Here is a 27,315-nt window from a genome sequence, read left to right as displayed (position 1 = left end):
GTTAATGTCTCGTCTCTTTCTGGTTTCAAACTTGGCTGCAGTCACAAAATAAGTGAACTGTTTGTTTCAGCTCAGCCTCTTGCGAGGTTTGTTTGCATTACAAAACCGTGGTGCAGCTTAGCAGGCTCCCAGTTTCTGGGCTGGTGTCGCAGTCCCTGGGCTAAGGCAGGTCTCTTCTGCGGAGTGCCAGCCCTAGCCGTGCGAGGTATATGTTGTGGAGGTGCTGGTCAGAGCTAGGAACTGTCCCCAGCAGGGGAGAGGCGGCTAAAGCAAAATATTACCAAAATGAAAGTAGGAAATGTTGGGGTTTTCACGTTCAAGTGTCGTGTTGTGACTAAGACGGAAGGCTGGACCGGTGACTTCCCCCAGTAAGCGGTCAGAAAAGATTTCAGCCTCAGGATGAGCTGGGCCAAGCGCAGTGCGAGCCCTGGTGCTGGTAGCTACCCTGTCTGTAAATATTTGATGTTACCTTTCTCCCAAAGACAGGAAGCCAAGTTAGGGACAAACCAAATACCTTTCCTCTGTTAGGACGGTGAATTACTGCAGTTAGGAACAAAACTGTGGAGAGCTTGGCTCTCTTTACCTATTTAGTTTGATTTCTTATGTTTTGCTCCCCCCTTTTTTCCCCTCTCCTCCAGGCTAATGACCTCAAAGTCAATTCAGTCTCTCGAAGATTTTGTTCTTTACGATCCTTTGAAGCTTTTCTGAAATTTGCAAGTTACTAGAGGGAGTTCTCCCCCCTCGCCTCCCAGCTATGTTGTTGAGTGGCACTTGCCAGCATAATTCCTCCCTGTTTTTGTAGTGCTGGGCTTTTAAACTCCATCAGACTATGGGTTTAAATAGTTAACTCTTGGCAAATGTCTTATGTCAAAGCTTTGGCATCTTGCTCTTCAGAAAACCTTTTCAAATTAATAACATGCATCCACCAGATTTATGGCTTTCCAGGCTGAATGCCTAGCGACAGTATTCTGTGTCTAAAAATGGTTGTTGTTGTTGTTAGGGCCATCTTTTAGGAAACTCTGACTTTTAAGTGCAAATATGCACGTGTTATGAAGATACTGGGGACAAAAAAAGTGTCGGTAATGAGTTGAAACCGTTTTGGAGGGATCTTGTTTTGCACCCTGAGGCATTAAAGGGATGCTGCTGAAGCTGAGAAGCTCGCTCTGTTTTTATGTCTACGAACAGTATGAAATGCTAAGCACTGGCTAATGTATCTCACTTGTTCATTTTGCGTTGATGTGCGGGACATAACTTGATGTGCTGTTGTGGGGTTTCCATCTCTACATGTTTTCAGGCTTAGACATTGGGTTTGTAAGTCAACCCCCTCATTAACCAAGTGAGTGCTGATAGTATTTGTAGTCAATTCCACAACTCAAAACCCAATGAGTTCATGCAGTGGAGAAACCGATCTTAATGTACTCTTAATTTGGTTTGTTTGTTTTTAGACCGAGAAATTAAAATGTGGTAGAGTATGAAACCTACAATTGTGCTTTTCAGCAATATAGCGAATGGCTGAGCGGGGCAGGTTACGCGTTTTGACAAATGTGTTTCTAAAACATTTTGGCTTGGCAGAGTGGGGTGCATTTTTGTTGTGGTAAGGATGTCAAAAAAGCAGTCTGGAAGCTGGAAAATTTATCAGGAAATGTTTTTAGAGTGCTCGATGTCTTTTCTTAACCGGTCCTTGAGCACAGCTGAAGAATCTTGGAGCTGAACTTTAGTATTAAAGAACAAGCAAACAAACCCAACAGCCTTTAGATCTGCAGCAGGTCGGTCTTGCGTTCTGCTCAGTGCACTTTAATTAATCATACAAGGTAGTAAATTAAAGTACCTCAGACTGATTTGACAGTCAATTAAACCCTGGTTGATTTGACTGAGAATGTGATCATTAGTGTAATTGGCCAAAATGACAGGAGGCCCGCTTGGAAGTGTGCCCACTTGAAATTTTCCTCTAATTCTGTGTATGCAATCCTGGGCAGAAAGTTGGACAAATGGAGCTCTATCCTAATAATTTCCAAGGATTTCGTGTGGCTGTCTGGAAATAAGGCAAGCTTTAGCAGGCAGAAATTGAAGGGACGGGTTACTTGGGGATCCAGATGGCAAAGCCTTTTGGGATTTATGTTGTGTGAAGTGCTTTGAATCTCTTCTTTCATTGTGAGATTTGTACGGAGTTTTGCGGAGTTCGCCATGTGATTTCAATCAGAAGGATGTGGATGTGTGAGGGTGGGTTTTTTTTTTTAGTAGATTAAGCAGAGTATATGGGGAGCTGATCTTCTGTTAATGGTATCTGGATGCTTAAGACAGAGGTAGGTTTTTCTTCCTGTTTAATATCACTTACCTAAGTTGGTGTCTTCCTCTAGCTAGAAAACAGCAGTCTTATTGTCTCATTTTTTGGATATATCTTGATATAGCTCTGATTTGTTTGCTGGGTCGCAATGCAGATGGGTTGTTTCACTAAGTTTTGGGGGGGGTGTCTGCAAAAACTTCAGGGTGCACCTCATGGGAGTCATGGCATTGAGTGTCAGACCGGGCGTTGCTGGGGCAAAACCTTGCTCCTTCCCTTAGGAAGTGCCTAGTGCAGGTGGGTGCTGCTCTGCTAAGTGCTAAAACATTGCTTCTTCAAGTCCAGCAGGCTTCTTGGTCAATCTCCAACCCATACTTGTCTCTTGTTCCAGAAAACGACTTGTTAACGCCATTGTTTCCTGCCTCTCCTCCTTCCACAGATAGTTCTTTCTTCATCTCCTTGAAAAGCAACCAAATGTTAATTTGCTGCTCTCAGATCAAAAAGAATTATTTAAGTACGCTTGGAAGATCCTGGGCACCTTCTTTGCAGCTGACGAGCTTCCATGGGCTATTTCTTCTCTCCGCGGAGAGAGAGCGGGCTTTGTCGTCCCGTGGTGCTCCTGTACCATTTCCAGACCTTCAGGGCTCGTGGGGCAGGAATATGAGGTCAGAAATTGGATCCTGATCTTCTCTGTGGCAGTCGGCCACGCTATAATGTTAGATGATGTAGTACTAGCATCTGAGAAGTGCAGGAAGCTCACGCACGGGGGAGTCTGCACATAAAGTTTTGTAGGAATACCGCAATGTGGGATTTGGTAGAGATTAAATTTTCTTAACCGGGTCCTCGTAAGGCTCTCCTATACCATCCCCCCCCATCCCAACCCTCATTCAGAGAGGTGAGTTTTAAGATACTTGAAATAAACACCAGCACAGGCCTTGGGCGGGAAAAGTTTTTGTTTCTCCTCAGAGAGGACAACCTCAAATTAATTCCATGCAATCCAACAGAGCTAATTCTGAAGGCAGGGAAAGGCTGTGCGTCTTTCTGATGGGTTGGCACAGCATCTCTGAAGGATACGCTGCGCACAAGATGTGTATAGCAGGGCTGCTGTGTATTCAGAGGACAGCTGGTGCGCCTCTGTTTTTGAGATGCTCTTCAAATTTCGTGTATTGTTCAGGTTTTGTACATCTGTGTACATACAAGTATAAGTGCCTCATCTGCTCCCTGCTTTGTGATTATTTTGTCTACCACTTTATATAAAAAAAAGTTTGCCTTCCCCTTCCAGTTTTTCATTCACCCTCAAAAAAAAAAAATCCTCCTTGTGAGTGCCCACTTTGTTCAGGTTTTGTAGGGGCTTCACTGAATCGCTGTAAATGAACAGTTAAGTGTGGAAAAGATGAATAACCTCCTGACTCTAAGGTTTAAAGGGAAAAAAAAAAGTAGGCCACCTGTCAGGTTTGCCAATCCAAGTTGGATTTGATGGGCTCCAGAGTCATCCTGATTACTTCATCATCCTCTTACACAGAGAAAAAAAATTCCCTCAGTGTTGTTTTTTCTCTTTTTTCCCCCCTTCGTACTTGGCAAATGTATCTTATTTCCTGTGTTTTCAGTTGAACTGAAATTAATATAGCTTTAAAATTGTGTGCGTAGAGAATTGTTCTGGCAGTTTCGTACAAGAAGCCTTTGTTTTTGTAGCAGGATTGTTGATCGTTTTCACAAATTTGGGGACTAGATCTTTAGCGGGTATAAACTTGTGTTTTTACTAGTTAAGAAATTGGTCTTGGACCATTCATAGGTGGAAGTTTAAAAAAAAAAAAACACAACAAAGCTTTGGGTGCTTCAGCTACTGTTATTGACAGCTAATAAGTCAACTGAAAGTTGATCAGTGTTCTTATAGTGAGGCATCTTTTGTTCAGCCCCTAATGTTGAATGGTTTCTTGCAATAGCACTAGATTGGTCACCAACTGCTACCGAAGTAGCATAGAAAATAACATTTTGTGGATTTCCTATTGCTTAATTGTTTGATATAGCAACCAGAACTTAAATAGTGTGTGTGTGAAAGCCTTTTGTTATCATTTAAGGTTTTGAGCTCCAAACCTATTGATGTCTTAATAGCCAGAGTATAGAATATTTCCAGGACTCTAAAGGAAAAATTCATTGGATTGTCCATCTTTTTTAGTGCTACTGAGTGGTTGGTCTTGTGTGTGTTTTGTTTTTTCACACCAAAGGTACCTTCTGCTTTTCTTATTCCCTTACCCTGGTTAAGTTGTGTTGGAGTCCTATCAAACGTGATTAGATATTTTTATAATAATGACCATCTCAATTTCTTGTGTTTTAGCTTCCAGCAAGAGTAGAGAAGACAGCGAAGTACCTAAGATGTGAGAAGTCCTCCCTTAGCAGAAGAAAAGCCTGTTTTCAAAATGGACCGAAGTAAGCGGAATTCAATAGCAGGATTTCCACCACGCTTGGAGCGCGCTGAGGACTTTGACGGTGGCACTGGAGGAGATGGGACTGCATCCCAGATCGGAAGAGTTTGGACCTCTTCGTACAGAGCCCTGATAAGTGCCTTTTCCAGACTTACCCGTCTTGATGACTTCACATGTGAGAAAATCGGCTCTGGTTTCTTCTCGGAGGTGTTCAAGGTGTGTGTTTTGTTCTTCCCTTCATGTTGATTGTTTTGTGTTTGGTGCTGAGAAGTATAAGAGCATCAACAGAAGTACTTCTTTCACTGAAGTTAGCTGTTACTGTATTGGCTTTACTTAACTGATGAAGAACTTGCAGGACTCCAGTTATTTCCTCTAAGTTGTTCCTCTTCCAGCTGTTTTTTTATCACTTGTAAGTTACTTGGGGAGCTGCAGAGGCTATTTGTGAGAAATAATATGAGCTAGAAAATAACTGGTTTATCTTTGGTCCCTGCCACATATTTCTGTGTTTGTGTAGTGTATTAAACCCCAGTGGCTATTTGGTTCCCTCATATTGAAGTTTGGCTGTCTTTTAATGTAGCTCAATTATTAAGTTTGTGAGATTGTTCTTATTCCTTTGCCAGTTTTTTGACTCACAACTCAAGATGTGCCAGTGTTAGGAGATCTACACATAATTACTGAGTTTGAAGCAACAAAATTTGTTGCACTGCGGTTACAATACATTCAGCTACTGTTCTCTATTTCCTTTGCTTCTTGTTATGCCATACCTCTAACTCAAATAGTCAGAGATTGCTTCATAGTAAATAATAGGAATAAGAAAATCAGAGATTGCCAGTGACTTGCTGCTACAATATCTAAAAAGTGGTTAAGGACACGGAAAAGCAATTTGTGACACCGTACAGGTAGTTCCAGTTTTACGGTGCTAGTAGTATTTCTTATGCCTTGACTGTTCTGGTAAGGTCTATTGTAGAGGAGTTGAGTCAACATTGAGTTGACTTCTAGGCTTTCAGGCACTGCAAAAAATAACTTGTTTCCTTGCCTTAGTTCCTGGCTTTAAATGAACTCGCCCTCCAACTTATTTCCGTTTCAGTGAAATGCCAGAAAATAGCTCACGGTATATTCTGTCCATTCCATGATACTTAATGTGATCTTTAAGAATTTAAACTAAGAAACGTTTTATCCAGCTTTACTGCTGTGAATAGATATGTGAATTAGAAAAGGAAAATTATTTTTGCTGTTTCAATGCTCAAAGGCATTCCCATCTCTGTATGTATATCTCCTCTTGTGTGAAGGCAAGTTACTCCAAAAATTTTTTTCTTTACCTAGATATATGGAAATTTAATTTCCCCTAACACAAGTTTTTATTTCTGAAGTCCCTTTTCTTTCTTTTGAAAGAAAGTTTTGTATGTTGGGACTTCAGAAAGTGTTGTAGTCAAACAGCTGCATGTGTGAACAGATTTACTGGGTGAAATAAGCAACTTTCTACTGTACATTGGTGAGGAACATCATGGAAAAGTGCCCTGAGGCAAGATGCTTGCATATCCAGCAGAAAGGTACGGTATTGCCGATCATTAGGAAATGAAAGTGAGTGGGTGGGGAAATGGTTAAAAGCGAATATAACTTTCTATCATACGTAGTTATTGATTTATTAAGAATATCTTATTTTAAGAGAGTGCTTGTTTCAGTTAGGTCGTGGCATACAGAGGTACACATTTATTTGAGAACTTCTGTTGGTTGAGAGAAATCCTCGATACCTGATTTACCTTCCTGTGCATAAAGGAGTCCGCTAACTTTTAAACAGCTTTCCCCTGCCATTCCCATTTTCAGCAGAACTAACCTAGGCACCTTTTGGGGTAAGTCAGCAATCAGCGGCATTACTCTAGACACCCAGATTACTACCAGCTCTTAGTGTCTGTTTTTCTAGAAACAGCTACAGACCTCCTGCAGGGAAACAGTGAGTGATAAAGCCTTTTCTTTCACATCAGTTTCAAAAAAAGGTTCTCCCTTCACTTTTGGCACAAACGGGTGAGAATGCATTACAACCTTGTCTTAGATGCGGTTCCACACTTATTTAGGCAGGTTTCTGTTTTGCTAGTTTATCAGCCTGACCACTTCTGTCATTAATCTGACTGTGCTGATGATCAGATTTCATGCGAGAACCTTGATGTGCTTCCAGGAAAGGAAGCCTCGTGGTTTGACACAGTCAAAGTTCAGTCTGATCTGCAGGCTCCCTGGTAAGCGATTGAACTTGAGAAGAATCCTTGATAGTTCTAAACTTGCTGCATAAGTAACTTTACAAAGCAATGAAGCTTTCCCTTTAAATTAGTGAAAGGTATCTCAGAAAAAAAATGTCACCAGAGCTTTTTCAATTATGTATTTGTCTATTGTTTAGTGAGCATCATGCATCAGGTTTGCTCATGTGATTTAACAAAGAATACTTGCACTGTTTTGAGGGTTTGGGATTTTTCTTTTGCTACACAACTGACAATTGTTTTCAGTGATTTGTTCCCTTCAATCCTTTTCTGCGGAGACTCCTTTTTTAATACAATCTTTCAGAGTGGATAGAAATTGCCTTAATTTGGGAATATGAATACATTATAGCATCGGTGTGTGTATATGTTAATGGTTGTATATCCTATGAATGTTTTTATAGCATTTCTAGGGCACCTTTACTCACACAAACGAAGCTTTCTGGTTTATTCAGCATGAAATATTACACTAGCCTTTTGACTTTTGTTTGCTGTCATTGTAGCAATTTGAGTTCACCTGAATGCTGAATATTGTAGAAATGACTTTAGAAAAGCGGAACGTTGTCAAACACCGGTAGTCTAGTTTAAGTCATCCAACTGACTATTTCCTGTTGTAGTTTTCAATGGCAAGTGCAGAACATTGATGTTTGCTCTTAGATTGAACTGGGCAAAGGCTGTTTTGTAAATGTTCATTTCCCAGCCGTGATCCAAAATCTTTAAATTCTTAGCTGGGAAGACTAGTAAAGACTGATGGAGCTATAAGTAATTGTGGGGGAGATGAACATCGTGCTGAAACTAAATACTGCGTAAGGAGATATTTTATAACGAATGTTAACCGCATGTGTAGGAACGGCAGTCATATTAAAATCCGTGATCCTCCATTCACATAGATCTTCTGCTTCAAAGCCAGTAATAAATATTCAAGTTCCTTCAGGGGTTCTTGTTGGCTCTGTATTCCGTAGCTGAACTTCTGAGAGAGACTGGAAATAATTTTGGTACTTTGAATGCTAAAAGAGGACTCTTTTGCAGTTTATTTTTTTGTCTGTACAGGGATCATAGATCCAGCAGAGAATTGTACAGGTTCAAGGTTGCTTGTGTTTGCATGTTGGGAAGTTCGTGTTGGTGTACAGGTGTGGTCACTGGAGAATCTGAAGGTTTTTGACTGTTACAAGAAGCGTGGTGAAGTCTTCTGACGTCCAGGGAAGAACGCATGGTTTTGTCCTGGGCAGTCCTGGGTACTAAAGTTATTTCACTGCGGATAGTTCTCCTGTTTTAAGTATGCTTGGCCATCTAATTAGCAGTATTATCAGAAGATAATTCCAAAAACAGGAGCAAAATAATCTGTGTCGCTCTAGTTCTGTTGTGCAGGGCTACTTCACCGCTGTCATAATGATGGTCTTGCCTGTTGAAAGCTTCCCCCTCCAATAGCCAGGGAGATGGCGTATAACAGGGAGAAAAGTAATTTGTTTTTGTCAGGGAACGCGCTCTGAGAAAACTGTTGAAGCTAGTTTAACCTCTGATTGTCTTCAACTTTGCTCTCTGCTTATCCCAAAGATAGAGCTCAGGTCAACCAGGCCACAGTCTTGACCACCTTGAGTCATGCTTTTAACCTCCTAGGAGTTGAGCGAGCTACTATTAGAAATTAATTGTCAGAGAAAAAAATAATCTGATCTTATGAAATATTCAAAGCAATTACGTCAATATCATTTGTATCTTAAGCATATGCCTGGGAAAGTTGTTCATGTGAGCAGTGGAAAAGGTGCATAATATCTTTTTTAAAAAGTTGTTTAATAGTGGGTGAGCAAAGAAAAGTATGTGAATATAAAATGTATGAGATGTAATGCAAAATTAACAACCTTTTAGAGCTGAAACATTAAGCAGATGAGCATGGGTGTCTCCAAAAAATGTTTGAGATGGAAATCAGCCCTCCTGTTCTGGCTTACATACTGTGGCCTTCCCGGGCTGTTACTGAAAGCACCAAGCAGTGGGTTTTGTGCTCCCCTATAACTCGAGATCCTTTCTGCAGAACTTCAGGCTACGCAATTTTCCCATTTTTGCATTTGTGCAGCAAATTTCACCTACTAATCCCCACAGGGTTAAATGCCTTTTTGTGCTTCAGGGTTGTGAAGAACACTCATATATAATTCTTTTTTATAGAATACTAACTAGTATGGTAATGTACTCGGCTGGTAGTTCTGTTACCTCTGATGGGCGTTACCCAGTACAGTTCACGTTTTGTACCACTTTGGATGCTATGGCTGTAAGGCACGTCGTCATGCTGGTGGGCTTGGACTCTGGAATATGACTGTGGTAAATCTGAGAGATCCTACTATATGGCTTTCCCAAAAGTGAGATTCAGAGCTGTATCTTCTTGTGTTTTATGACTTGATTGCTATCTTTCTTAATTGACATCTCTCTGTATATAATTTTCAGGCCGTGAGGAAGAGTCCAGTGCAGAAATGTTTGATGTTGAGCAGTAGTCACTTTCCTCTTTTGGCCTTTGAACTAAGTTTGACAGAACTTGCTATCTAGAATAAACGATGGAAAGTAAGAACTGTAGAATGGGGTGAATGATGGATTTACTCATAGGACTTCAGAAACAAAGGTTATGAGAGACAAAGGTTACAGGCCGCTTGACCGAAAAAAAAAGTCTATTTTGTTTGACATGAATATCTATTTTCATGTTAGGCTTTACCCATTATGTCTTATGGTTAAACTGGATGTTTGAAAATGAAGGAAGGCATCATGTACTTCTCAAGCAGTTAAAGCTTAGAAAGGATATTAGATGATCTACACCTACTGCCACGTAATCAAAGGTCATTATATTTTAGCAGTAACTGGTATTTTGTCTAAAGCACGCTGGCCTGACATACAATACAGGGTTTGTTTGTTTTTCTTCAATTCTGAACTGAAGACCTCAAAAGCAATATCAGTGATTCCGGTGCTTAGTGTTTAATCTCCCTGTTGTGAAGTCTCTTGGGCCTGTTAGTCTGCCCAGTCATTGTTAGTGTTTCTTGGCTGGGCTGGAGTCTTTACTACCTCTACCTTCCTCACTGTAAAAAAATATGAGCGTTATCAAGTTATGTTTTGACCCTTTTGATGTGTTACATAGTCCAAATTTCTGTTTTTTTCCCTGCCCTGAGATTAACCTTGCTTTTGCAATAGAGGTTTAAGTCTTTCCAACATCTTCTCCAACATCTTTTTCTTTTTAAAGTGGGCATAAAACTGAGTGCCCTAGTTTTGTTCTTAACAATGACATGTCCAAACTAGCCTCTTGCTTTGCCACACTCTTTACAACACGAACACTTGTTATCATAACACAAACTTATGTTGTGTTTTCTGTTTTACGGGACTCCTACATACATCTTCATGTTGCTGCTCACTGGACATGGGTCTCCTGCTCTGTACGTACAGCCTTCAGTCTTTGTTTCTAGTGAAATTTTTCATTTGGGTGTGTTGGTTTTTGCTCAGATGTGCCTGAGGCATGACATGGCCTTCCCTACGTAGTGAAATAACGAGAACAGGGCAATGCTACAAACTTAGGATTTGAATTTATCTCAGTGGTAGCTGTCATCAGTGAGCTGGAAGTGAACACAGCATTGAGTAACACGAGGCCTAGCTCAGTTCCTCTGGAGGCTCGGTAGAAACTTCCCCATTTCATGCTGCTTTGTCGTGCACGGCTGTAGCTTGAGCTATCACTCATATTTAACCTACTTACAGCAGCTTATGGCACGAAGTCGGATGTCTTGCAGAAGTCTGTGTGTTTATGTATATAGCTATTGTAAGACTTGTCGTTTTATACAATGACTCTAATAAATCGGATCACCAAGTTTTAAATTAGCATCCCTTCCCAGCTCTGTTTATTAGAACTACTGTAGTCTCCTTAGCTGAGCCATGCTCAAGTACATGTGCTCTGTTCTTGGCAGATATTTTCAGCCTGTCCTTAAAACTTCCATTATAGGGGATTCTGGAACCTCCTTTGGTGTAGCCAGGCCATGTTTTTGTTATTATTTAATATTATTATTATTAAACTATCCTTTTATAGCTAGGACTTCCTAGTTTCAGTTGTTTCTACAGCTGGTCATGTCTGTTTGCTTCTTGGCTCTAAAAGCAACTCCTTGCTGACAGAGGGTTCAGTTTTCCTGTGGCATTTAATGGTTTATCATGTCAACAGAGGCCTTCTTCCAAGACTAAAATGTCTGTGAATGTGTGGAAGGAGGAAGGGAGCTATTTGAGTAGTTTTATAAATGAGTCTGTAGAAAAGAGAATGCCAATTTAGATTAAAAGGAGAGGATGAATGTTTTTAAAAAAAAAAAAAAAAAGACATGAAGAAAGGTCAGAAAAAAAGGGCAACAGAAGCTGAATTCATAACAAAGGTGCTGCTGGTTGGCTTTCAGCCCATGCTCAGGCAAACTCTGTTGGAGAAAGGATTGGAAACCAGTGGCTCAGTCTGCAGGTAACACTCTCCAGAACCGGAGTCTTCATTAACTCAGGTTTTGACAGATTATCAGACATGCAATATATGAATTGTCAGCGTGTTTTAGATCTAAATGCAAGTCTGTGTGTTATTGCCAGGCTCAGCAGGATGGCCAGGAATAGAGCTGGTACAGAGCCCCCTCTCATTGCTGGAGGGGGTCCCCTGCTGCAGGACACGTCCCCAGCATGCTCCCAGGACCCCATGAGCTGCTCCCTGCTGCCTCTGTGTGCACCTGTTTGCTGCGTAAAGGGATGTCAGGTCTTCAGGGCTGTCAAACCAATACCTTTCGGTAGCCCTGAATTCTTTGAAGAGGGGAAAGGGATTAAATGTCAGCGTAAATCAAGGAGGTTCTGAGCATTCCAGCCAGAGGAGTTTTTTTAGTCCTAACACACCCCGTTGGTTATTATTTCAGAACTTTCAACATAAACACTGGCAACACAAAAAGGGTTGTTTATTTGTTAATATACCAAGTGAAAGGTTGAATTTGGCTCTTAGTACAACTCTGGCTTTTACTTTTGAACAATTTTAGTGACTTTGAGGCTTTGCTACCAGACTTCAAGCCAAAATTACATTCTTCAAGTTGGCATTAGTATCTTCAGGAACTTAACTGTGCAGAATGCTTTTTTATTTTTTTATTCTATGTAGAGGGAGACAGGAAGAATTTTTATGTAGAGGAAGACAGGAAGTCTGTTGGTTTTCTTTATGGTAGCTGTTGTAAGTAAAGTATGAAGAAAGCTCATACAGATGATGAAAAGCAGCTCTCCCAGCTGCTTTTTCACTTTCTCTGTAGATTTTTACCATCCCTCTGCCAAGGACTCCTGCTCTCCCAGCTCAACCAGTTGAAGGAGGTGTTATGTGCATGTTTTCATGGGAAACCGGAGTAGCTTAATCTACTTTTGGAAGTTTTTCAGTCCGGTGTGGCTTGTGATGCAACCATTCCTCTCTCACTTCAATTAAATTAATTCTTCAGATACCTGTGAGTTAGCATCTTCTGTTACAGTAGTCTCTACTATCAGCTTTAAAGAGTGGTTTAAGCAGATGTCCATGAGGAATGACAGACGAAGCTCTTTTTGGCCTGGGATATAGAGGGATGAAGAACTAGATGGCATGAAGTCTTTTCCAACCCTATGCTTTTGATTTCACAAATGCAAAGAAAAACATGAAGATGTACAGCATAGGAGGAAGGCCTAAATAGCAATATAAATGCCAAGCTTGACATAAGCAAAATATGCAGAGAGGAATTATGCCTAATAGACAAAAATTAGTTTCTAGGAAAAATTAAGTGCAATTATCTCCAGTATGTTGCTGATGACAAAGAAAACTTATTATGGCACTGCAAGTCTAGAGATGTAATACAAGTTCACATATGCACTGTGTTAACAGAGCTATGACTGTAGCAACACTAAACGTCATATAAAAGGGTCTCTAAGACTTGCTTTCTGTCATCTGTATGCACTTTCTTCATGCTTTACTTAAAATGATTGCCACTTTGTATTAAGGATTGAAATAGTAACACTGTCAATTTAAAAGTTGGAATATCTGTCTGGATTAATAGGCTGTAGAAACTCTGCAAGCTTGAATATGTATCTTGCGCAGTTAATTTGTTGCCTAGGTTGGCTTTTTTTTCTGAAACTGAATCATAAGGAAGCATTTCTGGTATTCAGGATAAAAATACTCTGAAGCGGCAGCATTGGCGTAGAAGTCAGCTGATAATGTGAAATTTCACAAGATACCTCAAATCTATCTCATGCTTTGTCCTTTTTACTTCAGTTTCAAAGTTCTCTCATTTTCCAATACGCTGTTTTGAGCATTCAGTGTAAGGTTTGTACTAAGAAGGGATCCTCTTTGGTTGCCTCTGGAATTACCAGCCTGTTCGGAGCCCTGAGCCAAACGTTGGTGCTCTTCAAAAGCTGCATAAAATACTAGAGGTGAGATCACACGGTATTCTTGATATTTGTGGGACCATTTGATAGGCTTAAAAGGTATTTTATTTTAGTTACCCTATAAAGTATTTGTAGGAAACTGCCTAGTTGTATGTAAGTACTTTTTCAGCATCAGATATTTGAGTTTTCTTAAGCTGGGGAACTGTAGAACATGGTGCCAATACATCAGGGGAAAAAAAGAATATAAACAGTGTCTAATAACTGGAAAAGTGATTCAATTAATCATTTCAAGCTTAACCTAATCAGTGTATAAAAATGTCATTACGGTGCATAAACAAGTCTTATAATGAGAAAACATTTCTCAAACAATGCCTTTTTCTTATCCCTTTGTTTGAGGAAAAAGGCATAACGAGGCCCAATGGCTATTAGCTGTAATGAGAATTATGCCTATTCTGAAACATTAAGTGGCTGTGGGAACAGTCCCGCCTAACCAGAATTGTCTGCTCTCTCCTGTTAGATTCGTTGGTGATGTTTGGAGCCATCCTGGTTTTTAAGAGTGTTCTTGATTAAGCTTGGCCAAGTGTTGAGATGCTTACAGCTACCAACGGTCTAAGGTCACCAAATTTGGAATCTACTGGTCTAAACAAATCTTTTAAATATATTTTTCTTCCTCTAGATTGGTGTTGCTACATCAGGCAAAATGAGATTTTTCAGGGTCTGCTTATGCCATGTAGCATCAGAAGTCCTTGTATATTGGAAAATTAGTACAGAAATAAGGAAACAAGTAGGAAACTCAGATCTAATCCTTGTGTTTGTAGGCATGAGGAGTATACCTCGTAAGTTTTGAGAAGTGACATCCATTTGAGTAGTACCTCACTCAGGTGTGGTGTTCCTCTTCTAAATTTCTTTCTTCATTCTGTCACAGTGAGTTAGAGACATTGCAGTTGCTGCCTCCCTCCCTGGGTGATGTGATACCTCTTAGTAAAACTGCAGATCTTATCCACACATGCCTCGTGGTCTTGCTTCTTATTTCAGAAGGATTTAGATTTAAGCTAAAAAATCTTCCTCTTTCGACTAGTGGAGGAAACTCTCAGGATGACAGAAGCAAGATAAATGAGGCTTAAGGCCTCTTACATGAAACTATAGTGTTAAAACACACCACTAATCGTTTGCTTGGGAATACAGTCACTGTATTACGTGAACTGGCCAAGATGGCTAGAGTAACCTTGAAACCTCAAGCTCTTGAATTGTATCAGCTGGGTGCCTCTAATCATTCTCTTCCTACTCTGATATTCGTCAGGAGTAGGAAGAAGCACCATTCTGGAACTGAGATGAGGCATAAATACTGAGAAGGATTATTTGTCTCATGCTGTGTGAAGTATCAGCCTTTGGGAAGCCTTTTAGCAACTGCCAAGATGTTTTGTGTGGTAACCACGCAGACAGTTGCCTTCCTCTTGCTAGTGATTTTTTGATTATTGAGGTGCCAAGATGCTGTCATCCCAGTCCTTCTCACTTAATTAGCCAATGCTTTTAGCACATAGGCAGGGTGAAGTAAATAGGCCTTATTCTGATGGATCGCTAATGTATCACTTAAAAACCTCACCTGCATAATTATTCCCTAGGGATTACAAAACGGGCAAAATACTCAAGAGCCTTCATCTCTGTTCAGGTGTGAGTATCATTAATTTTAGAATTTCCTGTCTCACTTGCAGGGCACTCATGCTCTTATGTTTGTTAAAATTGAGATTGCTTTGAAAGGCTAAAACCAGAGAGCTAGTTCACGTTTGACTTGTCTGACATAAGCCTTGTTTTGATTGATTGATTCATCTATTTTATGACTAGAAGTCTTAAGATATATATATATATATATATATATGTAACAATCATATATATGTGACAATAACATTTTAGTAACCTCAGAGATGTCACTGGGTAGTAGACCTAACGTAAGCCTTGCCTTTTGTAGTGCTGTTGGAAAATTCTAAGAAAATTTTGAAAATATTATTTCTATAATACTCTTTCCTGCAGTCCTACTTGGCATCACTACAATTAAGGTCTAAAATTGTACCAAGTGAAGCAAATTAACAAATGTGGGGGGAAAAGAGTTTGCATACACTACATTTCATGTTCCCTGCTTTGATCAGCCAACTTCTCTATTGAAGAAAAAAAATCTTTGAAAAATATAGCGGAATGTAATAATTTCTCCAGCGCAGTTAAATGGTCTGTTTAGTTTTCTGTTCTGTATGGAGATGTGCTGGGTTGGCAGCTCTGGGATTTTCTGTTTTGCCAGCTGGCAAACATGCACGTTTGTGTAAGCTCATTCATTGCTGATACCAGGAGACAGGTGCTGATTTACTGTTCTTCAAATAACTGCGCTGGCCTGTGTCCAGCGTTAACATGGCTGAGCCTAGGGAACGGGCTGCATCCCCTACGACTGTTGTGACACACCTCTCTGAACGCTTATTTTCCTGGCATTGGGTGGGTGGTGGGGTGGAGTTAAATACTTCACAGGAGTGATGGATGTCGCTGTGTGTGATGGCAATCCATCTCTGCTGTGTGTGTGAGCTGCTTCTGGCTGGGGCGTGGGCGCCTGGGTTTGCTGCTCTTACCGGACGAGGTCAGGGCATGAGGAGAGGACAGAGCTGTGGAACATTGCTTTGAGTAGTCAGTATGGAGATATTGTTTTGTTAACTGATCCATGGCTGACAGTATGGGTAACATAGTACCTTTCACATCAGCTGGCTTGATTTGAGTCCTGCAAATCCAGTTCCTGTGATTCTTAGCCATTGCTGACAATGAGGAGACACTTAAGAAATTGCCTGGAATATTTAATTAGTTCCTTTTTTTCCTTTTCTAAGAGAACTTAATGCTCGAGAAAAGCAGTTCCATGAAGGCTGAAGTAACAAGAAATTACTAAGAGCTCTCATTTTTTGGCTATGGCCTCAGAGTTGTAGCAATTTATAAAAACGTAAGTATCTTCAAGTAAGCAAAATGTAGCTCCTTTATACTCCATCCTCTCTTATTTGTGGTCAAGTCCTAGTGCTGTGACTGATAATAGCAGCAATAGCTGCATGCAAGCAGGCTCTGCACAACTGTGAGACTGACCTTATTCATGCATGAGTAACATTTATTTGACAGATTCATGAAGGAAGTGTAAGGAAGCTATTTCTGACCATAATAAAACTTTCTCTCAAGGTTCCCATGCAGATTTTTAAAACAAAATCAACAAATGCATTTGAACGGTGATGATGATATCCCTGGTACAGTGGGGGATTGCATGCTTGGTACCAAACTGTTAATATATTAGAAAAGACTTAAGGTGCAGTTACATGCCAGGAGAACTTAACACGAAGTGTTCTTGCTTAAAAATCATCTGCAGATCATGCAAATATCGTCACATTTTGCACAGGATAAAACCGTAGTAACACAGGAAATATTTAATCATCAGTATTAAAAAAAGAAATAGGAGAATAAGGACACACAGATACAGTATCTCATTATGTATTATCTTTGAATGTTTGACATTTGCAGATGTCAGATTTCCCTGGCTCATAAATAGCTTTATCACCTCCGTATTATAGACTTAAGGAGCTAAAGAGGGAATGTACGTATGGAATTTAAGTAGTATGCTCAGGGTTATTCAATGAGCTGACAAGGTAGCTGACATTAAAAATGAAGAAGAATGAGCTCCCAGGTCTGTGCTTCTAACTCAGTATTTCCTTTTCTGACTGTGACTTTATACTTGGTATGGAACTACGTATGTGAACTACATAGTCAGGTTGTGGTATAGCTTAAAAAAAATTAAAATTAAGGCTCTTCTGTTTTTTGCCCAGCAATTAAGCAATAGGTCCATGAATGAGCTTTGTTCTGGATTGCGAAGGGAATTTTATATGGTTACATTCTGCTGAACGGGCCACAAAATCAGTCAGCTTCTCCACCCTGGCTGTGCCTGTTTACATCTGATCTCAAACCGTGGAACAATAGTCCTCAGATTCATTTGTGCTTTCTCTCAAAATAAGACTGTGGTTTCTTTTTTGCCTTTGATTTGCTTGAGATCAAGTTAGTGGCAGAGGTACAGACAGATTCCTATCAGCAAATGGTTTGTTTAAAATAAATGAACGCTGTATTCTGGGCCCTGGTTCTACATTACAGCGGGCAATGAAGTAAGACAAAATACAAAAGAAAAATGAAGGGGTTTTGGCGCACACAAATGGATTTATAAAGTAACAGCTGTACTACTTACTAATTATAAGTTCACTTTTGTTTGGCAAAAAAATGGAGAACTCATTTGGTGGTAGGTGTGGAATATGCTGTAGTAATTGATCTTGTTACTCTGCTGAATCGGTGATGTTAGAAGTTACTGAAGTTACAGGATCTTTGTTTAATGACCAATTCCAAGCCTTTGTACTAAAGGGAAATGGTAAAAGCTGCAACCTTCTGTGTGTCTCATTTTTTTTCTCATACTAAAAATGGATGTAGTTACAATTACCATCAGGCTTTTAAAATGTATTGATTTATTTTTTGTGTAGTTCCTCTCTATCTTCTGAACCTGTGCTAAACTCATGTAACACATGTCGACTAGTTTTGTTTGGCAAGGCTTTGTTACACTTGGCATGTTTCTCTCTTGCTACAAGAAGTTAGTGTAGTGACATGCTATACCACTATGAAAACAGCCACAACCCAGTCTTGGTCCCTAGCATCAACACAGCAGCTTAATGTTGTCTAGACTGATGTATTTCTTTAAGCTTCTATCTGTCACTACAGATTTTTCTACTGATGTGAGACTTGACATGATATTGACATCACTAACATGAGGATATGAATGAGATCTGACCTGAAGAACAGGTTTATCTTCTCAATTAAAGGGAATTTTCCTCAATCAGTGTTTATGCATTTTTGTAATACATTCATCTCCAAGGTATGACTATATGTCCATGAGAAGGTGATGACTTGATGGCTTGACTGTGGGTCTTGAATAAAATGCAACTGACCCTAACTTTTTCAAGGTTCCTTCTGCTGTCACAGTAAGGAAGTCAATTATTCTTGAGATAGGTCTTGCATGAGGGCCAAATGCTGGTCTGCTTCAGGACTGTTTCCCTGTCATTTAATGTCCTATGATGTATTCTCTTTTTAATAATAATTTTTATAGTCTCCTCCATCTCACCAGCTTTTTTGTGAACTTGGTCAATCACAGTTATACAGTATAGCATAGGTAGTGCAAATGACCTAAAAGGCTAACCAAGGTAATAGCTTCATCTCCTGTCACTGCAAGAGAAAATGGAGGCAAATCAGGTGAAGACACTTAAAGACTTCGAGAAAAGAGAACAACTCACATAGCTTTTTATATGTCTACACCACCTGCTATCATCTATCATTAATGTGAAGGCTGAGTGTGCAGGAAACATTTGAATTGGTGAACAGAAGGATGGTGAGTCAGTGTAAGTAATAAGAACGTGTGCAGGATTCTTGTGGGTAATACAACGAGCTCAAACAGGAAGCAAGCTCAGGGAATGTCATACATATGGACTAGAGAAGGTTACTCTAGTAAAATGGTTAGTAAAGTGGTACTTCAGACACATGGCAAGAAGGGTGAAGACAAAATGGCCAGGTGAAGGTTGAGGCGTGTAACAGGATGTTTGAAAAATTGTTGTGGGTGATAGACTGGGGGAAGCAACCTGATTCTGGGTAATAGGCTGTGTAAGTAAAGATCTGTAAATGTAATTAAGCAGTGAGGCTGGATACCAGAGGAGAGGAGGGTAAGGAAAAACTGGAAAACAAATAAATGCAGTTTTGGAAAGTAACAGTAATAAAGTACTTCCAGATCAATGTTACATGGCTGAAAAATAATGAAAATACAGTGGAAAACTAAGGACAAACCTTAAAGTTGTATTGGTATATTTGTAACCTCAATATTGGGAAATGATCTTCAGAAACTCATTCTAAGGACAGCTGGAAGGGTACAGTTATTAGTAAAGGTCACAAAGCCTTGAGAAAGATGAAATCGGTCTTTCCCACACCTTCAGCACAGGCAAAGAGCAGAAGTAATATAAACGTTTGGATTTTCAGAAAGCTCTGGTATACCTATTAGCTATTAAACAGTTATTTAAGTGATATTTAGGGTTTATTAATAACAAAGAACTTTGTAGCAAGCAGAAAATTAAAAATCCCAACTTTTGCAGGATAATTCCCTGTGTGAACTGGGTAGAACATCTACATAGTGACTAATTCCTTTGAATGTGAGCCCTGCTCAATCACTGTTATGATTCTTTCAAGTATGTTCCCGTTTCTCTACCTGGAGCTGTGACTTCCTCTACCTACCTCATTTCTTCAGAGGAAGGTAAGAAGGTCCAGGACTAGAACATGGTTTGAAGACACAGAGACCAGGCAGGCCATGCAGCTAGCTGTAGCCAGGTCCAAGTACTTACAAAACACTTTGATCCTCGGAGAATCAGAGTGCAAAGGGACACTTTAACTGCCTGACAGCAATAAGACAGGGAGGCAATATCTGGTTACTGTGACCTCTGAGATGGAGGCACGTAGGTAAGCAGGCTGGAGTCAGAACAGGGTGCAGAGCAACATGGGAAGGCAGCTGTAGGATTGTTAGAATATTTCCAAGCACAGACACGATCATCCAGACAGCACTGAAAGGTTACTTGATCTCATATGCAAGGAACTCTAATTAATAATAATGTCAACAGCTTTGACAGTTTTACAGCAAACCGCTAGGGATCCCTGCTTATGTTGAGGGTACAGGCATGCACTGAGGCAAAATGCCCTATAAACGAATACTAAATTTGATTGGTAACACTTCTAAAATCTTTACAAGTTTCCCTTCTGGAGCTCTCTTGTGGGTGAAACACCATTTCCATGCTTTCATGTACACAAAAGAGGCCTGACAGGAGATAAAAGATTAAAGACTTTTTGGTGGGGTTTTGGCAAGGAATGCCAATAGAGACCCAAATTTTGTCTAGAGTATGACTGACAGGTAAGTAGATGCACGGGGTAGCGTACCTGACAGCTGCTGTAAAGAAGAGCTGACAGCTCAGGTGATCTGGAGCGTGACCTTAGAGGTAGGACCTGCCTGTTCCTCTTGGCAGTCCGTTCGTGCTGTGCAAATGCTGTTTGCCAGCTCTGCTTCAGAACAGAGAACACAATTATCCTCGTGTGTATTCTAAGTGACTAATAGTGTGTTCCATGATGTACAAACTGTCATCTGATTTTTATTCACTGTATTGGGTATTGACTTCTTGAGAAGCCGCCTTTCTGCCTTCAGGTCTGCTTTTCCCTCCTAACTCAAATGGTAGCTAGTGTGAGAGGACGAGTCCCTGTTCTCCCACGTTCAGCACAGTGTAGGGTGCCTCTCAGAAATCTGTTAACATGCTCAGATGCTAGTAATCTGAGCTATTCTGAGCGTGGTCAAATTGATTTTACAAAAAGAAAATTCCTCCAAGCTCACTGCAGAACCCAGTTCAGTCTATCGAGACTGAAAAGACTTCAGGAATGTCCTCCCGAAGTGAAGGGTGAAAAATGTCCTTTGCAAAAACTGCTCAGTTTTCTCTGGGCAAGGCGTTAGTGCTGCGGACAGCCGGTCCTTTGAGAAGCAATTGCTGACCACTTCCTCTTGCCTGTCAGACCTGAAAATCCAGGAAGCATGCAGGACAGTGCTCCGAAAACTTACCCATCCCCTTTTCTGAGGTTTCCCTAGCTCAAGAAGAGGCCAAACCAAGGAAAAGGCAAAGAACAAGGAAGAAGGGCCTGCTGTAGGATAGGCTCTGCTTTTACCTAAGAGCAGAGGCAAAAGGACTTGACGTTTTGGCAGGGAATGGAGTGAATTATAGAAATGGGCAAGAAATTAAGAGGTAGCTAAGTGGAGTAAATGAGAAGGCAAATATTGTTCAAGACCACACTCCGTCCAAGTTCCTGCTCACCTTCTACCTCTATTCATTCCTTGTTGGCAGACCCTGAAGCTTCTGTGTTAGTGGAAAGCTGATTTCTGAGGGAGTCCTGTTCTGAGTAGCTCCCTGCCCATAGGAGTTAAGCTCCTTCAAATTCTTTCCCATTCACTGCAAACCCAAATTGCTCTACCACAACACTCAGGATTCCTCACCCTTCTCCCAGAGGAAGTGTTCCTTGAGCTGATAGAGCTGTTATGTATAGATTGAAAGCTTTTAAATTGTCCTTATTCTAATTTGTTTGCATCGATAGAACAAATCTTCCTTTCTTAAGTCCGTGCAAGCTTTTTTTTCATTTTTTGTTCCCCAGCCAAAGCATTACAGCTTATAAAACTCAAGTGTAACTAAAATAGGTATTTAAAAATGTCAGCATAAAGAAGTTGACCTCTCCAGCTCAGCTTGTTCATTCAAATTAGCTCAGTATGCAAAAGCTGCATAAAATTAATGAAAGCACACAATAGACACAAGAAACCTGACCAGTAACACTAACCCGCATCAACTTAACATGCAATCATCCTGCTTAAAACTAATAAGAATGCCAAACAGGCAGGACAGGTTATGCACAGAAGAATTCTGGATTATCTTGTTATAACACACTAAAGCTGTAGTTCAGCCAGTTTTTTTTAAAGCCGGTATTGCCACTGAAAGGAAAAGCCCCATGCTCGTGAACTTGCTGCTGGTTTCTGCTCTTGGTGCTGGTTTCTACATCCTTTTCCACCTCCTTTCTCTGATCCTTATTACCCTGGGATTACTGTGTGGCTGTGGGTGAACCAGCTGAGAAGCTCGTGTGCATGGGCAGGGGAGAAGCAGGAGAAAAAGCCTGTGGGCTGTTTTTCAGCTTGCGCAGTCTTTGCCGTTTGCCTTAAACTATCATGACGAGTTCTTTCTAATAGTAGCACATCTACATAACATTTGCCTGTTTGCTGGTGGCAAATAGGCTGGTGTGAGGGTACCAGGTTAGAAGTGGCTGCATTCATGCATTTCTGACTGGGGAAGCTAACTCTGAATGGTGTGCTGGTTCTGCACAGCTGCTAGAGAAACCTTTTTTGTGTTGGCACTCCGCAGCCACTACTGAATGTCCTAGACTAGGTGATACCATGTCCAGTAACATCTCTGCTTTGCAGTGCAGGTTGGTGTGAATGCCTTCTCTCCACTGAGTGTATAATCTGGTTTATGGTCCTAGTCAAGAAGTAAACCTTGACTGCCTCTGAAATCTGCCCTGTAACTGTATATAAGGCAGGACCTCCGCATTCTGTGAGCAATGAAGCTAGACACTGCTATGGGAAAAGAAGGATATGGATGGGAAGGAGGTGAGATTCATAGGACTTGGAGTAGGGAACTTTCTTTCCCTGAGCAAGTAAAAGGCTTCCTTCACTTGTACTAAGATGATGAGGTGCTGCCTTATAAAGGCAATGTCCAATTTCATGTTGCTAGGACATGTTCTTAACATTTTTTGCTTGTATCTTGCAGGTAAGACACAGAACTTCAGACCAGGTCATGGCTTTGAAGATGAACACACTGAACAGCAACAGAGCAAACATGCTGAAAGAGGTTCAACTTATGAATAGACTCTCACATCCAAACATCTTAAGGTATACTGCTTTTTCTGAATTGTGTGGAGATAGGTTGTCTTTAGCAGAGCTTTTCTATTTCCATTTGTTTTTGTATATCTGTATCTATGAATGTGTTAGGAACAGCTTCTAACAGCTGCTATCCTAATGGGAGAAGTGGAGTAGGAAGAAGAGAGAAAGAAAAGACTTGAGCAAACAGAAAATTCACATGATTTTGGTATCTTGAGTTTACTAGTGATAAGTAAGTTCAGAGAAAAACAAGTTCCCACGTTATTTTCTGATGAAACAGTACAATGATATGAAGAGTGAAATGGACTTCTCTTCGTGAACTTAAATGATTGCAAATTTATCACCATTCACATGATTTGTGGTTACGTTGATAGTCCAGGCAGTACAGCTTTCTGAAAACTTTTGGAGACACAGTGAACTTCAATTTCTTCTTTTTTACAAGACTGTTAAATAGTACAGATATAGTACTGATGCCTAAAACATCTTTATAATTAGCTTTTCTGATCCTTGAAATTCTGGCTCTGTCTTCATCAACTGATGTGTAACAACTTGTTTGTTTCCTTCAGTATTTATGAGTCTGTTCTGTTTTTTCTAAAAACAAACAAAAAACCCTGAGAAAGTAGAGAATTTTTACTCATAGTAAAACTGTATTGATTTTACTGGTTACAGTATATAGTGATCTGAGTGTTGTAGTAATCTGCCTCTAATCAGAAGTCTTTGTCTGTCTTTTCTGCTCCAAAGTGAGATGAGTTCTCAGCAACTATCCTTGCTCTTCTATTTATTTTTTTAATGATGTGAGATAACTGGATTTTAGTTTTCAGGTTCTTTACTTTTCTTATCTATCCACCACTCCTTTTCTCTCAGAACCCTTAGAAACACGATGTATAATCCTGGTGGGCTGATAAAACTGTTCTTTAGTAAGCTTTGTGGAAAGAACTTCATTGGATTGGCATTGTCAGAATCATAAATTCAGTACATTTCGAAGTTGCTTTATCAACTTTGTGGTTTGTAGATCTTTATTTAAAAAAAAAACACAAAACATCACTTTACTACTCTATTCAAAATAAAGTATTTAATTTAGGCTGGGATGAAGGAAGGTAGGAAAGGGATGGTTTGACAGGCAAAAACGCATTCACTTGTAGCTTAATTTAGCCCTGTCCCCCTTGAATGGAGTTACACAGGTGTTGCTGAGAACAAGAGTTATTGTACTCAGTTCTGAGTAATTGTTGAAATTTAAAGGCCTTATGTCTAAGAGATCATATTGATGATATACTGGTGTCTTCTGGCCTCAGAGTCTCTGAATAATTTGAAATCAGTGGTGTTGCACAGATGGTCCTGAAGAAAGACCACTAATGTATCGATTTATGGGTGAAGCTGAAAAGGAATTCTATTTGATCTCTCAGTTATTACACAGGATTATCTGTGTTCAACTAAGCAGTTATGAGTCAATGCATAAGAAATAAATGTCATATGTTGAAAGGTATGTCTTATTGTGGCATAACTGTTTTGAAGCATAAACAGCACTTGCTTTGTGAATTGCTTGATCTGAGGCTTCTTCAAAGAGAGTTGATTCTCAAGTATTTAAAAAAAATTGTCTAATGTAAGTATGCTTGTTGCAGGCAGCAAGGACATTCCTACAGAAAATGCAAACAAGAACTACTTAGTTTTATTCTTCTATTGAATAACAATAATACACAGTAAAAACCTTCCTCTATCACATAACTTGGTGTTTTTTGTTTTTAGTCATGTTTCACTTTATTTTTTCGTTTAAAATCACTCACTGTAGTATTTCCAGTCCCTTCATGTTAGTTGACAGTTTCTCCCTTTCTAAATATTATCTGCCTCTGTATGCATGTGCATATGTGTGTATGTATGTACATCTATGTGTATGTTTCAGGAACCTATAAATTATTGGTGCTTCTTCTAGTTTTATAAAAATTACCTTAGGACCCATTTCCCACCTCAAAAACATTAAAAATATTTCATTATCATGTACTTGCATAGTAAAATGCTGAAAGCTAAAACCATGGTGTTATCAAGTAAGAGCAGTAAAGTACTGCTAAGAGGTCACTGGGAAAATGGTCTGTAACACCATGTTTCTTTATTATTTTTAGAAATTATAAACTTGTGTTAGTTTTAAAGGGAATGATCCTCTTCCAAGAAGTTCTAATGCATAAATTCCACTTTCTACTGGATCTCCTCCACTTGCATTGAGTGTGATCTCTGATTTTATGTAATATTTACTTGTGAGCTTCTTCATCTTCTGTAAGCTCTAGGACTACTTACTGCTAACTTACGCTGTGAACAAGTTACTTTCCATCAGTCCTGCTGCTCTTTGCCAGTCAGGGTACTAGTGGATTCTTAGACTGAAATGTTTAGGTCACATTGAGCAACGATTAACTCCAGCAGGCCAGAGAGACTGTGAGACTCTCTCCTACCAAATGTCTTGTCAGATTATGAAACGGGATAGATACTGGCTTTATGGTATCTAAAATCTGCTTTCAGCCTATTTCAACACGTGCGGTTCAGTCAGTTAATGTTTTAGAAAGTAAGTGTCAGATTTGGCAATGATTTGTTTATTTTGGTGTACTGAAACCTTCCTTAAACTGGGTGGGGTTATGTTTTTGAACATCCTGATGGTTTAGTACCTTAAAATCTGTAAACGAATCTGTCTTTGACATAGAATTCTTCTCTGCTTTATAAGAGCAAAGTGATATGGCATAGAGAAAAGATTCCTCGTTCTAGTGTTATTTGGTAGCCAAGGATCATTATTATCCATTGTGTAATAAAAATAAAATAAAAATCCCCTTTGGCAGTGCTCCATAATGCATTGCAAACTTTTACTAGCTCTCCATTCCAACGTGCCTGCAATTAATTTCAAGCTGTTACTGCAAAGATTCTTGTGTTTTTGCCATTAATTGCACTGAAGTGAATAATTAATACTGCTGATTATTTGAGACTGCTTTTGCTTCTGTGCTATCTATATCATCCCATTTTCACAGTTCCAGATGCCTTTTGAGCTTTTTCGTTTTCCCAGTCTACAAGCACCAGTCTGGTATCTGAATTAGTCTGGCTTTTTTCTATTCTTTAGCACTGCAGAGACTGGCTAGAGGTAGGACTGTGTTTTACCTTAGTGACCTAGACAATTCTGTACTTCTTTAGGAGGCAGAGTTGTGTCAAGGTATTCCAGTTCATCTGCTTCTAATACCTGATGAAATATTGGTCTGGTTATTTAAGCTTTAAAAATAACTTGTGTTGCTTGGCACAGAGTTGGAAGGCTAACTTTCAGTATCGCCACTCTCATTTCAATGTTTTTGTGCTCAAATTCTACATTTGGCCAGCCATTCTTCTTCTTCAGCCAGTCTTCTTCTTCAGAAGACAGTGAAGAGCTTAGTTTTCACTTCCAAGTTCCTGTAAGTGTATCATCCCTGTGGTTGTATCACAAAGGTTCTTGTGGTCAAATATATATATATGTATATGTACATATATATGTACATATATATGTACATATATATATATATATTAAATCTGTTAAAAAATTCTTGATGCAAAGTACATTAGCAAAAGGGAGAAACTAGCCTCCATTAACGGGTTTATTTTGGCAAAAGTGGAACCTCTTTGTTAAGGATGTTTTGGAATAGAAGCGCTCGCAGCTGCACTGAATGGTAAAAAGTAAGGGGATTTGGAGGTTTTCTGGTCTCCCTCTCTATTGCTTCCTATTTCTATTAGTAGATGTGATTACAGAGGGAGAGTAGATATTAACCGTAGTATTGTATTTCTTATTCAGTCATCGTCTTGGCGATCAGAAACTAAGTAAGAAAGAGCTGCTTTTCTTGTTCTCTGTTTCCCCCAGGGATCAAATTAAGGACATTTTAGGAGTGGATGGAGCAAAAGCAGACTAGTGGTGTTCATGGGGTGCTCTGAACTGCTTCTACTGTCAGCCCCATCTTGCATCATCTCCTTTCTCCATCTCATTCCTGCATGCAAGCTGGAGGACTAAAAAGCTTTTCTGTCTCTGCTCAACACCTCTCCTTCCCCTGGGCGTGGGGATGTGCTGCTTTCTGGCAGCCTGGCTTATCACATCTTACCCCAAAACAGATGGTAAGAGCAGGAATGGAAGAGTGAGCTGGAGTTCTGGTGTTACACCATGTAATGTTTGCTATAGCCACGTTAATACGGAGCGGCTGATGCATGATAGGGTTGTAATAGCTGGGGGTAGGGGAACCAGAGCATTTCTTCACTTCCTTATTCGTTCGTGTCCCACTTAGAGTGCAATGCTGTACAAGGCTTGAGTTAGATCTGCTACCAAGGCTGATGTATGTTTGTAAAAGCTTTTCAGCACATCGCTGCTTCTCTGAATGCTGGTGCTGCTCCGTGGTCATGAGTTTTTAGCTAAACCAAAAGAAGAAAAGAGGGCTGGAAAGGACTCCAGAAATCTGCCCTTGTCTGCTAGGCTTCAGACTGGGAGAGCTG

General features: G+C 40.0%; 1 protein-coding gene across 2 annotated transcripts in view; it reads left to right on the top strand.

The window, feature by feature from the left end:
* The window catches only part of TESK2 (testis associated actin remodelling kinase 2), a 77,475-nt gene that overhangs the window by 2,860 nt on the left and 47,300 nt on the right, over positions 1 to 27,315 (top strand). Inside the window, exons 1-3 of one of the 2 annotated variants that reach the window (XM_040564868.1) lie at positions 2,726 to 2,946; positions 4,617 to 4,920; positions 22,733 to 22,854. In XM_040564868.1, the coding sequence (XP_040420802.1) occupies positions 4,699 to 4,920; positions 22,733 to 22,854 (344 nt within the window). In that variant the 5' untranslated portion in view covers positions 2,726 to 2,946; positions 4,617 to 4,698. Of the gene's footprint in view, positions 1 to 2,725; positions 2,947 to 4,616; positions 4,921 to 22,732; positions 22,855 to 27,315 lie in introns of those variants that run through there. The other variant, XM_040564867.1, reaches the window with a different exon arrangement.

This window comes from Cygnus olor, chromosome 8, assembly GCF_009769625.2.
Source record: "Cygnus olor isolate bCygOlo1 chromosome 8, bCygOlo1.pri.v2, whole genome shotgun sequence".
Lineage (NCBI taxonomy): Eukaryota > Metazoa > Chordata > Aves > Anseriformes > Anatidae > Cygnus > Cygnus olor.
Note: the sequence above shows the minus strand (reverse complement) of the source record. Positions and strands in the feature narration are given on the sequence as shown.